Source organism: Pelophylax lessonae (genome assembly GCF_965119305.1).
Source record: "Pelophylax lessonae genome assembly, chromosome: 5".
Classification (NCBI taxonomy): Eukaryota; Metazoa; Chordata; class Amphibia; order Anura; family Ranidae; genus Pelophylax; species Pelophylax lessonae.
Window position 1 is genome coordinate 401,131,367 of NC_138772.1, and position 12,523 is coordinate 401,143,889.

Here is a 12,523-nt window from a genome sequence, read left to right on the forward strand (position 1 = left end):
TGCGATTTGCAGTGTTATAAGGAGCACCGCTCACACTGGCTGTACACTCCAAATCTGTGGCTCTCAGCATATCTCAGCGCAAAGTCAGTCATATAGGAGGCAAGAGGAAAGAACCAAAGTGCAAATTGCTAATAAAGTGATAAATCACTGGGCCTATTGGGCACTATGCGCGAGGTGGGTGGTGGCGTAATCACGCTGGGACTAGGTGGAGCTGTGTATGCCGAGGTATTGTATTGTAAAATGCCCGTTTCTTTACTTTTAAAATCTGAGTGAATTATTTTATTGGAATAAATCCATTTTATTAGCGATTTGCACTATGTTTTTTTCCTCTTGCCTCCTAATTGATTGACACTACGCTGAGAGCTGCAGATTTGGAGTGTACAGCCAGTGGGAAACGGTGCCACTTATAACATTGCAAAGCGCATTTAGACCTCCTTTAATTAGTGAGGTCCATTCAAGCAGGTGAGAAGACACCCATAGGTTGGGCGAAGAAAGCAGGGGCAATTACTCAAGAGCTTTTGGTGTATGGGACTGCACTTTTTTTCACAGACGTTGAATCATTTATTTATGGACTGTATATACACTGCTCAAAAATCCGAGTATAGTATTAAGTCAGTTTTACTCTTGGAATATTGATCTGGTCAGTTAAGTAGCAGAGGGGGTTGTTATTCAGTTTCAGCTGCTTTGATGTTAATGTAATTAACAACAGGTGCACTAGATGGGCAACAATGAGATGACCTCCAAAACAGGAATGGTTTTACAGGTGGAGGCCACTGACATTTTTTTCCCTACTCATCTTTTCTGACTGTTTTTCACTAGTTTTTCATTTGGCTACAGTCAGTGTCACTACTGGTAGCATGAGGCGACACCTAGTACCCTATAGAGGTTGCACAGGTAGTCCAACTCCTCCAGGATGGCACATCAATACGTGCCATTGCCGGAGGGTTTGCTGTGTCTCCCAGCAAGCACAGTCTCAAGAGCACAGAGGAGATTCCAGGAGACAGGCAGTTACTCTAGGAGAGCTGGACAGGGCTGTAGAAGGTCTTTCACCCATCAGCAGGACCGGTATCTGCTCCTTTGTGCAAGGAGGAACAGAATGAGCACTGCCAGGGCCCTACAAAATGAACTCCAGCAGGCCACTGGTGTGAATGTCTCTGATCAAACAATCAGAAACAGACTTCATGAGTGTGACCTGAGGGCCCGACATTCTCTAGTGGGCCCTGTGCTCATTGCATGGCACCTTGGAGCTCAAATGGGATTTGCCATTGAACACCAGTATTGGCAGGTCCGCCACTGGTGCCCTGTGCTTTTCACAGATGAAAGCAGGTTCACCCTTTGCACATGTGACAGATGTGAAAGGGTCTGGAGAAGCCATGGAGAACGTTATGCATCTGTAACATTTTTCAACATGACCAGTTTGGTGGTGGGTCAGCGATGGTCTGGGGAGGCATATCCATGGAGGGACGCACAGACCTCTACATACAATGGCACCCTGACTGCTGTTAGTTTGGGGATGAAATCCTTGGACCCAGTGTCAGACTTTAGTCTGGTGCAGTGGGCCCTCGGTTCCTCCTGGTGCATGACAATGCCCGGCCTCATGTGGCGAGAGTATGCAGCCATTTCTTGGAAGACGATGGAATTGATATCATCGAATGGCCCCCAACGTTAGCCTGACCTAAATCCAATAGAACACCTCTGGGACATTATGTTTAAGTCCACCCGACGCCGCCAGGTTGTGCCTTAGTCTTTTCAGGAGCTCAGTAATGCCCTGGTCCAGATCGGTAAGGAAATACCCCAGGACACCCTCCGTCATCTCATTAGGAGCATGTCCTGACATTGTCAGGCATGCATACAAGGACGTGGGGGCCATACAAACTACTGAGTGCCATTCTGAGTTGCTTCAATTAAATTTCAGCAAAATGGACTATCCTGCTGCATCATTTTTTCACTTTGATTTTCGGAGTATCTTTGAATTCAGCCCTCTGTAGGTTGCTAATTTTCCTTTCTATCAAATGATGTGGCATCCTTTTATAACACATTACCCAGTCCATACCATTTTAGATATCCAGCATTTCCCCATTGAGATCCAATGTGTTTTCAAAGTGTTCCTTTAATTTTTTTGAGCAGTGTATATTTAAAGGGAAAGATGGACTTACGTAAATGTATTATATATAGATGATTTTAAACTGTTTTAAGATATTTATTTATACACTATGATTTGAATACACTTTTTTGAAGAAGAGTGCTGCACTTTTTTTTGTGACTATATATATTTATTGCATTTTTCAAAGGTGGTTGGATGCATAGTGATGCTAGCGGCTTCCCAGTGTATATAACGTTGAGTAATAGGTGGTTTATACACAGGGATAGCGTGGAAAGTTTTTCACATTTATATAACACATGGAATGCATTATGAAACTCTACTAATATTCTTTCTGGAAAGTAACGCTTAACAAATATTTGCAAATGGATTTTAATATTCTAATATGCATTATTTCTTGTTCAGGTTGCAATTGTACAGGTGTTGGAGCATTGAGCCATAACTGTAACAGACTGACTGGACAGTGTCCTTGCCGGGATGGTTTTCAGGGTACAGCTTGTGATCGGTGTGCTGCTGGTTTCTTCCATTATCCATACTGCCAAAGTAAGCTTCTGTGTTAATCATAAAGCTGCAACAGCAACATTTGAAAGGGGTCGATGAGCTAGGGGGGACACTGGAAGCCAAGAGAGGGTATGGGTAAAGGATAACCATAAAAGGCAGCAAAACTTCCCCCTCTACTTGATAGTAGCTATTAGTATCTTTTGACCTCTGACACAGGTTGGTTGTAGAACTCTTTGTGAACTCTAATGTGCAGGTCCAGAAAGGCAGCTGCCTTCTGCCAGAGACCTTGTTAGGACTCTTTAGACCTTTTTGTATAGACCAGATTTGGACCTTTAAGCTCAGATTGGTAAACCACACGATCAGAACTCTTTTTTAGCTGCAGCCCCCTTTCCTGGAAAAGGGCTCAGGAGGCAAAGACTGGACCCCTCTGGAGCTACACCCTCCAAGCAGCAGCCTAGGAGGGGGGACTGAACCCTGCCACACACAAATCTTCACCAGGAAAACCTTGGAGGCAAGGACCTTTCTAGAATCTCTCTCCAAATATATATCCTTTTTCTAGGCCCACATCCACTTCATAAGCCCTTTATTGATTGGTCAGGGCATGATAAATATTATTAACCTAATACTGTACATTATATTTTTTCAATCTGTCTATTGGAGAAAATTCCCCAGAAGATGACAAAAGCAAACAATGTCCTGGGCTTAGAAAAAACATAGCAAGCCAAGATAATTTAAATAAAGCTCAGGATGGCTACAGCCTAGCTGCAAGCAATACATTTACACTAGGGACACCCCAGCTTAAGGCATAGTCCCAACACTTATAGTTTATGGATAACGTAACAGCCATAGGCGTGCGCACAGGATGTGCCGGTTGTGCTTGGACACACCCTAATCAACCTGTGCGGTGCCCATTTCCCCTACTTTCTGGGGCCCCCTGTCTCCCCCCATGCAGTGCTGCCAGCTTCCCTTCTCTCCTCTCCCGCCGGCTGCTGCAGGGATGTTTCAGGATGCAGAGCAGGGAAAGGGGCCATTAAATATTTCATTTACCTGCCCCTTTCTATTCTGAATGAACACAGTGAGTGATCTGTACCGATCATTTCTGTGTTCATTCTTAACTGAAGCATAGTAAACTATGTACTGGGAAACAAAAAGATGGGATTTTTGAGGTGCCAAAAATAATTCAACATTAATCAAAATGTTAAAAAATAACAATGTTTTTATTGAAAATATCGCAAATTTTAAAAATATACATGGATTAAAACCATTACACAATATTCATACGATTGATGTGTGTATGCGGTAACTCCAGCTCTACATGTTTCGCCAACCATTGGCTTCCTCAGGAGTCCAGCATACAGAATTAGGGAATGGAATTAGAAAACAGCTAATTATTTGCAAATAATGCCATTTTTTGCAATCTTTACACACAATTTATGCATATCATACATTTCTCAGAGATGCATACAAATCGAAGGCCATCAATGAAGCTACTTCTTACCTAAATGTGTAAAATCAGCATATTGAAAGAGTGATCCGGGAGGAGATATCAGCTAACCGCAGGGGGGCAAATTAGAGGATCCATATAGAGGTCCAAATGGGACAAGAATAGCACTATATTAAAATAGAGAATATAGTACAGTGCCTTGCAAAAGTATTCGGCTCCCTTGAACTTTTCGACCTTTTGCCACATTTCAGGCTTCAAACATAAAGATATAAAACTGTAATTTTTTTGTGAAGAATCAACAACAAGTGGGACACAATCATGAAGTGGAACGAAATTTATTGGATATTTCAAACTTTTTTAACAAATAAAAAACTGAAAAATTGGGTGTGCAAAATTATTCAGCCCCCTTAAGTTAATACTTTGCAGCACCACCTTTTGCTGCGATTACAGCTTTAAGTCGCTTGGGGTATGTCTCTATGAGTTTTGCACATCGAGAGACTGAAATTTTTGCCCATTCCTCCTTGCAAAACAGCTCGAGCTCAGTGAGGTTGGATGGAGAGCGTTTGTGAACAGCAGGTTTCAGTTCTTTCCACAGATTCTCGATTGGATTCAGGTCTGGACTTTGACTTGGCCATTCTAACATCTGGATATGTTTATTTGTGAACCATTCCATTGTAGATTTTGCTTTATGTTTTGGATCATTGTCTTGTTGGAAGACAAATCTCCGTCCCAGTCTCAGGTCTTATGCAGACTCCATCAGGTTTTCTTCCAGAATGGTCCTGTATTTGGCTCCATCCATCTTCCCATCAATTTTAACCATCTTTCCTGTCCCTGCTGAAGAAAAGAAGGCCCAAACCATGATGCTGCCACCACCATGTTTGACAGTGGGGATGGTGTGTTCAGGGTGATGAGCTGTGTTGCTTTTACGCCAAACATAACATTTTGCATTGTTGCCAAAAGTTAGATTTTGGTTTCATCTGACCAGAGCACCTTCTTCCACATGTTTGGTGTGTCTCCCAGGTGGCTTGTGGCAAACTTTAAACAACACTTTTTATGGACATCTTTGAAATGGCTTTCTTCTTGCCACTCTTCCATAAAGGCCAGATTTGTGCAGTATACGACTGATTGTTGTCCTATGGACAGAGTCTCCCACCTCAGCTGTAGATCTCTGCAGTTTATCCAGAGTGACCATGGGCCTCTTGGCTGCATCTCTGATCAGTCTTCTCCTTGTATGAGCTGAAAGTTTAGAGGGACGGCCAGGTCTTCGTAGATTTGCAGTGGTCTGATACTCCTTCCATTTTAATATTATCGCTTGCACAGTGCTCCTTGGGATGTTTAAAAGCTTGGGAAATCTTTTTGTATCCAAATCCGGCTTTAAAGTTCTCCACAACAGTATCTCGGACCTGCCTGGTGTGTTCCTTGTTCTTCATGATGCTCTCTGCGCTTTAAACGGACCTCTGAGACTATCACAGTGCAGGTGCATTTATACGGAGACTTGCTTACACACAGGTGGATTCTATTTATCATCATTAGTCATTTAGGTCAACATTAGATCATTCAGAGATCCTCACTGAACTTCTGGAGAGAGTTTGCTGCACTGAAAGTAAAGGGGCTGAATAATTTTGCACGCCCTATTTTTCAGTTTTTTATTTGTTAAAAAAGTTTGAAATATCCAATAAATTTCGTTCCACTTCATGATTGTGTCCCACTTGTTGTTGATTCTTCTCAAAAAATTACAGTTTTATATCTTTATGTTTGAAGCCTGAAATGTGGCAAAAGGTCGCAAAGTTCAAGGGGGCCGAATTCTTTCGCAAGGCACTGTATATATAAAAAATACATATTTCTCTAAAAATCTGCACAAACTAATTATATGGAACCTTCCATTCCATATTATTATTGATGTTAACCCAAAGTGATCACACGATGTACACCCAAAAATAGGAACGGGAACAGAGGCCCAAAAGGGGGGTCAGTTAGATGACTACTAGAAGGTTTATAAATCAGTTCATTCCTGTTCCTATAAATCAGTTCAATACTTATGTTATAAAATGTAAGTGTATGCTGGAATCATAACATCCCTCACTCCCCTAATACTTACCTGAGGTCCCTCTCTGTCCAGCGATGTCCTCAAGTCTCTCAGCCATCCGAGATTCTCCCTCCTGATTGGCTGAGACACAGCAGCTGCGCCATTGGCTGCTGCTGCTGCCGTCAATCAAAGTAATCTAGTCAATCGGGAAAGTCGGAGGTGGACACAGGGAGCTGTGACTTAGCTTTAGTGCCCCCATAGCAAGCTGCTTGCTTTGGGGGCACTCAACAGGGGGGAGGGGCCAGGATCACAAAAGAGGGATCTGAGAAGAGGAGGATCCTTGCTGCTCTTTGCAAATCCACTGCAACAGAGCAGGTAAGTATAACATGTTTGTTATTTTTTTAGGAAAGACTTTGCAATTATTTTAAGCTTACGTTTAAGCAGATGATAGTTCAGTAACTCAGAGCTGCCAACCAGATTTCACTTAACTGGTGACTAAAGATTTAAAGCAAGTAACCTTTTAATTACAGAAGAGACATGAAATGTCTCTTATGCAAAATAGTACACCTTTCTGCCTGCTCGCTGTCTTCTCTGGCATGTAAAATGGTGGCGATATTTGGGAGCCTCTGAAGGCTGTTCTCTGGGTGTCCATTGAAGTTTATTGGCCATTAATTATCTGTGCATCTGTACACCTACATCTGCGCTGTTCAGCATCCTGATCTGAGGTCAACAGGATTATTTCTGGATGTCTTCTTGATTGGTCACCCTGTTTTCATATTACGGGCTTGATTTACTATATATCTGGTAAGGAATTCAGTCTTACTGGTTGTGGATACAGCACATCGTGGTGACACCATATTCTTTTTCTTCACGGATTGGGATTTATTGGACTTTTTATATTAGTTTCACAATATCCATTTATTTTTTCATATATATATATTATTTGCACTCCTTTTTATGGATTAAGGTCACTGTATACTGTCATTTGTATGTTTTCACTCAGCGCAGCTTGTTTTTTATTTATTTTTTTTATTTATTTGTTTTTTATTTATTTATGTAAACGGAGCTGTGCATGCTCTGCAGCTGCTGGTCTGAATGGGCACTTACAGTTCTTTAAAGGATCAATTAACCACTTTAAGATTGGAGGGATTTGCCCCCTTAATGACCAGGCCCTATTTTGCGATCCGGCACTGCGTTACTTTAACGGACAATTGCGTGGTCGCACGACGCTGTACCCAAACTAAATTTACGTCCTTTTTTTCCCATGAATAGAGCTTTCTTTTGGTGGTATTTGATCACCTGTGCGATTTTTATTTTTTGCGTTATAAACAAAAAAGAGCGACAATTTTGAAAAAAAAAAACAATATTTTTCACATTCTGCTATATAACATTCCCAAAAAAATCTAAATTTTTTAACATTTTAGGTCAATTTGTTTTCTGCTACATATTTTTGGTAAAAAAAAAAAAATCACAATAAGCGTATTTTGATTGGTTTGCGCAAAAGTTATCGCGTCTACTAACTACGGCAAAGATCTATGTCATTTTATTTTACATTTTTTTTTACTAGTAATGGCGGCAATTTGCGTTTTTTTTGCGGGAGTGCGACATTGCGGTGGACATTTTTGACACTTTTGGGGGTACCAGTGACATTACTACACTAATTGGTGCTAAAAATATGCACTGTTACTGAAATAATGACCCTGGCAAGGAAGGGGTTAACAGTATAGGCGATCAAGGGGTTAAATGTGACCCTAGGGGAGTGATTCTAACTGTGGGGGAGCGTGGCTTCTGAGATGACTACAGAGACATGTGATCCTATATAGAAGGATCACATGAGCTCTGTGATCATTTCAGGGAGATGAACGGTTAGCTGTGTTTACAACAGCCGAGCCTCCTTCTCTCTCAGCGGGGAGCGATTGAGGGTGTCAGACGGCAATCGGAGCCGCCTGACACCCGCATCAGCTTCCCCGCTGATGATCGGGGGCGGGAGCGCGCCGCCGGCGAAGCACGCTCGCCCCCTAGCTCCTCCCAGGCAAGCGACGTAGATCTACTTCATTTTGCCTGTACCAGCCACCCTGCCGCAGTAAAAAGGCGGCGGGTGGTCGGGAACTGGTTAAAACATGTAACATTGTGCGATTGTAAAGGTGTTTATGACATTTATCTATGCTGGTGCGCATGTATGTCTGATTTGCATTTTTCTCAATATACTTTTCTAAACCCATGATGAAAGATTAATATATTGCAGGTTTTCAGAAAGTTCTGTTGGCCGCAGCATGATATCGTTTTGGTAAAAATTGCTTTGTACCATGCTGCACTGAAAAAAAAGTACTGCATGCCATACTTTTTTTTACTGCATCCCCACCCCCCCAATGCAGTGATGTGAACTGACACTATAAGGAAAAAAACGTTTTTCTTTGTTGCTCAGAGCAGTCCCAACACACCTTGTGTGAACAGGCATTAAGAGATATACAGAAATTGTATTAAGGAAGTTGGAACAACCAGTAATAAGGTCACCGTAAAGATATGTTTATAGAGAACATAAAATCATGATTCATAAAGTGTGTATTAAATGCTGGTTAATATATAACTACTTTGACTCTTTGAAATGTTGGCAAATTGACTTAGTCAGGACCATTTAAGGAAGCATTGATCTCGCGGTGTAAACATTAACATTAATGCTCGTTTCATGTGCTCATATATCATTGATGTTTTGATTGAGGAAATGGCATCATCTGCAAGGGAAGTCAAATGTTATATCTCTAGACTTAAACACTATATAGGAGCACTTGTTACAAAAACAGTTATTCTTATCCTCTTTGGATCCACATAGCATAGGTCTTGATGGGACTGTGTTACTGGAAAATCTAAATTAGATCAAAATAGCAGAAGCTACAAGGAGTGCACCACTACGAGGGTCATTGAGGGGAGTATCACCTTAAATGAGGCCAGCGCCACCATCGTTTCCATGTGCAATGTTCTTCTCACATTCCCAAATATAGATTTTTGCACTCCACATTTTGCCCAGTGGGATGAGCAACTTTCCACTTCTGGAATTTGCATTCAGTGAGGGGAATTTATAAAAACTGGAGAAGACAAAATCTGGAGCAGCTGTACATGGCAACCAATCAGCTTCTAGATTCAGCTTGTTCAGTTAGACCAGGGGTCTTCAAGCTATGGCTCTCCAGTTGTTCAGGAACTATAATTCCCATCATGCCTAGTCATATCTGGGAATGTCAGAGTTTTACAAGGGCTCATGGGATGTGTAGTTTCGCAACAGCTGGAGGGCCGTAGTTTGAGGATCACTGAGTTAGACTGTGAAAATGAAAATGAAAGCTTGAGGCTGATTGGTTGCCATGCACAATTGCACTAAATCAGGGTTCTTCAAACTATGGCCCTCCAGTTGTTCAGGAACTACAATTCCCATCATGCCTAGTCATGCCTGTGAATGTCCGAGATTTATAATGCCTCATGGGATGTGTAGTTCCGCAACAGCTGGAGGGCCGTAGTTTGAGGATCCCTGCACTATATTCTGGATGCTCCAGTTTTGATAAATTCCTCTCCATGTGTATTATGAAATTAGGCTTGTACTGAGAACATACAGTATAAAGACTGTGATTGGTGGCCATTTTTTAATTTTGGTTCTCTGGCTGTCATATTGATCCCAAAACTCCAGTGCTTTTTTGGGTCAATGACATGGAAAAAGAGTTGCTACTAAAAGGGAAAGGGGCTACTAAAGGCAGCTCCTGCATTTGGTGAGTAGAAGTGTCTTTGAACAGAAAGGGATTCCCATGCAACGGATTTAGAAGCATCTTTTTTTTTTCAATCTTTTAAATATTTTGACCTTTTAAATTTCATAGTCTATGTTTAATAATGGGGAGTGTGAAAGATATTTCTACCAAACTGCAACATTTGAAAAACCCCTCTGCTTGTTGAAATAAATGGCCGCTCCTCATTGACTCTCTTTTATGGTTTTACACATTTGAGTTTGGGGTTACAATTGCTTCAATAGTATTCACATTCCAATGCAAGTTTACAGTTCCTTTCAAATTCAAAAAAAAATTTCTCTGTATAAAGTTAAGTATGACAAAATATTACATTCATTCAAATGATTGTAGAATTTCTTTAGAATGTACTTATTGTTGATATTAGACTTATATTGTTCTTAATTTCCTGTCCATGTCACGTGCGGTAATTCATTTCTTCACACTGCTCTGTGCTGTGTATAAAAGTCATTTCCTTGAATTGTGTAGGATGTGATTGCAATCCCAATGGAGTGCTCCCTGGAGTATGCAACCCTGCTGGGAAATGCCTGTGCAAGGTTAGGATGGAGGGGCAACGTTGTGACAAGTGTCGCCAAGGCTATCATTCCTTTCCTAGCTGTTTTGGTAAGTTTTGTGTAGTTGTTTTAGTAGATTCATCAATTAATTTGCTGGAATTGGACTGTACAGGTTAACTTATCAGCTGTTCACTAAACGCGCTTTTCCACTGCATGGTACCGCATGGTACGCGTTAGAACAGTTCGGTACAACGGCGCTTTTCCACTACATGGTACCTCTCGGTGCGGCTCGCTTAAACAGTACCACCTCGGTTGGGGTTCCAAGGGGGCCATACCTATACCATATCCCACAATCCTTTGCATGCAGCCTTGATTGTTTGTCACTACTAGCCACTGATTGGTCAGAGAATCGTAATCCCACCCACTTACTACTTAATGGAAAAGCAAACCGAGCCGAGTTGAGCCTATACAGTGCTGAAACGTGCCGACTTGTACCACGCAGTGGAAAAGCAAACTGAGCCGAGCTGGGCCAAGCAGTGCCGAGTGGAGCCGAGCCGGTACTTGCAGTGGAAAAATGCCATAAGTGATCTTGGAGCAAAATTGAATCAGGCTGTGCAGCTATTCACAGGAAGCTTTGTATTCTATGAATGAACAAAGTTTCCTCTGATTGCCTGAGGTGATGAGGCAGGCGGATGATGTCAGAATCACCGACTCAGCCAGAGGAAGCTTTGCATTCATTCATAAAATATAAAGCTTCGTATGAATGGCTGTGCAGCTCTTAGCCTAACTGGATTTTATTCTAGCAGGAGGACAAGCAATTCTGGTTCTGCTGCCAGAACACAGAGCTGTATACTGTATGTAGCTGATCTTGTATTGAAGGGAATAGTTTGTTAGGGCCAGCTTGAACAATTAAAGGCATAATAAACATAGAAGTCCATTGCACATGGGCAGTTAAGCTAAGGTTCCATAGTTTTAATTCACTCAGAAGGGACAGGTACAACATCCAGTTCTGCTGCAGGCAGTCTATACAAGTTTATAGCAGGCTGTGGCTGGACAGGACTAAACATTGTACAGAGTGGTACCAGTGTTTATTGCCCTGTGTGTTCATGAACAAATATTTTACGTGTCTGACAGTTACAAGCAAGACTCCCAAAGGCAGAGGCATGATGGGACTTGTACTTCTGCAACAGCTTGAGTGTCACAAGGCTTACCTTTGTCGGAGTCTGTAATGCAGAGATGTACGCTCACCCTTGCAGATATCCACAGTCCAAGGTGACCAGGTAAGAAAGCCACCTGGCCTGTGAATTTGTGCACGGGGGCTTGGCAGGGACAATGCTCCAATAGGCAGGACCGGCAGGAATGCAATGGAAAGGGAAGTCCAGGAATAACAGAAGTCACTGGAAGACAGGAGTCCGGATAAGGATCACAGGAACAACAAGGTAAGGATGGAAGCCGGAGTCAGTCTGGAACACACGCTTGGGAAACAGGAACAATGTCTGTCAACAGGAACAAGGTCTGGAACATAGATCAGCAACACAGGCACAAGGAAGGATCAGCAATGAACTGACAATGCTCTCAGAGAGAGACAGTGTTTTATAGCTTGCTTAATTAAGCAATTAGCTTCAGGTGGTCAATGAGAGACAAGAGCACACTCAGGTGAAGTCCAGCCCCCTAGTGCTGAAGGGAATACCAGATTAACAAGACTGGATCCATATGAGCTGAAGTGTGGCTCAGAGGCAGGTTAACAGGACAGAATGTCAAAGTACACAGGTTCAAATCCCATGTTAGGTACTTAACGGCTACCACGCCTGACTGTCTTTAAGCCAAGGCGAGAACCGTGACATTGAGGGCCACATTGACACCCTTGGTTCAGATGAACACAGGTTCACCTATTTATCAAGCTAATCAAACATTCTCTATTTCTTTAGCAAATTGAGGTCAGAATTATCTCTCTCACTAGAGAAGTGAAAAGCTTTTTTAATAAATAAACTAGAAATCTTGATGCATTTTTCTCACTCTAGAGTGCGACTGTGATATGTTTGGTGCTTCTAACCAATCGTGTGGTCCTCGGGGTGAATGTCTCTGTCGCCCTAACTATGCCGGGCAGACATGTAATGAATGTGCACCTAATTTCTACAGCTACCCCTCATGCCTTCGTAAGTATAAAACACATAA

At 42.1% G+C, this 12,523-nt stretch overlaps 1 protein-coding gene across 2 annotated transcripts in view; it reads left to right on the top strand.

Moving 5' to 3' along the window:
* LAMA3 (laminin subunit alpha 3) overlaps positions 1-12,523 on the top strand; it is a 244,360-nt gene that overhangs the window by 80,339 nt on the left and 151,498 nt on the right. Inside the window, exons 12-14 of one of the 2 annotated variants that reach the window (XM_082258666.1) lie at positions 2,507-2,644; positions 10,323-10,457; positions 12,370-12,504. In XM_082258666.1, coding sequence (XP_082114792.1) covers positions 2,507-2,644; positions 10,323-10,457; positions 12,370-12,504 — 408 coding nt within the window. Of the gene's footprint in view, positions 1-2,506; positions 2,645-10,322; positions 10,458-12,369; positions 12,505-12,523 lie in introns of those variants that run through there. The other variant, XM_082258665.1, reaches the window with a different exon arrangement.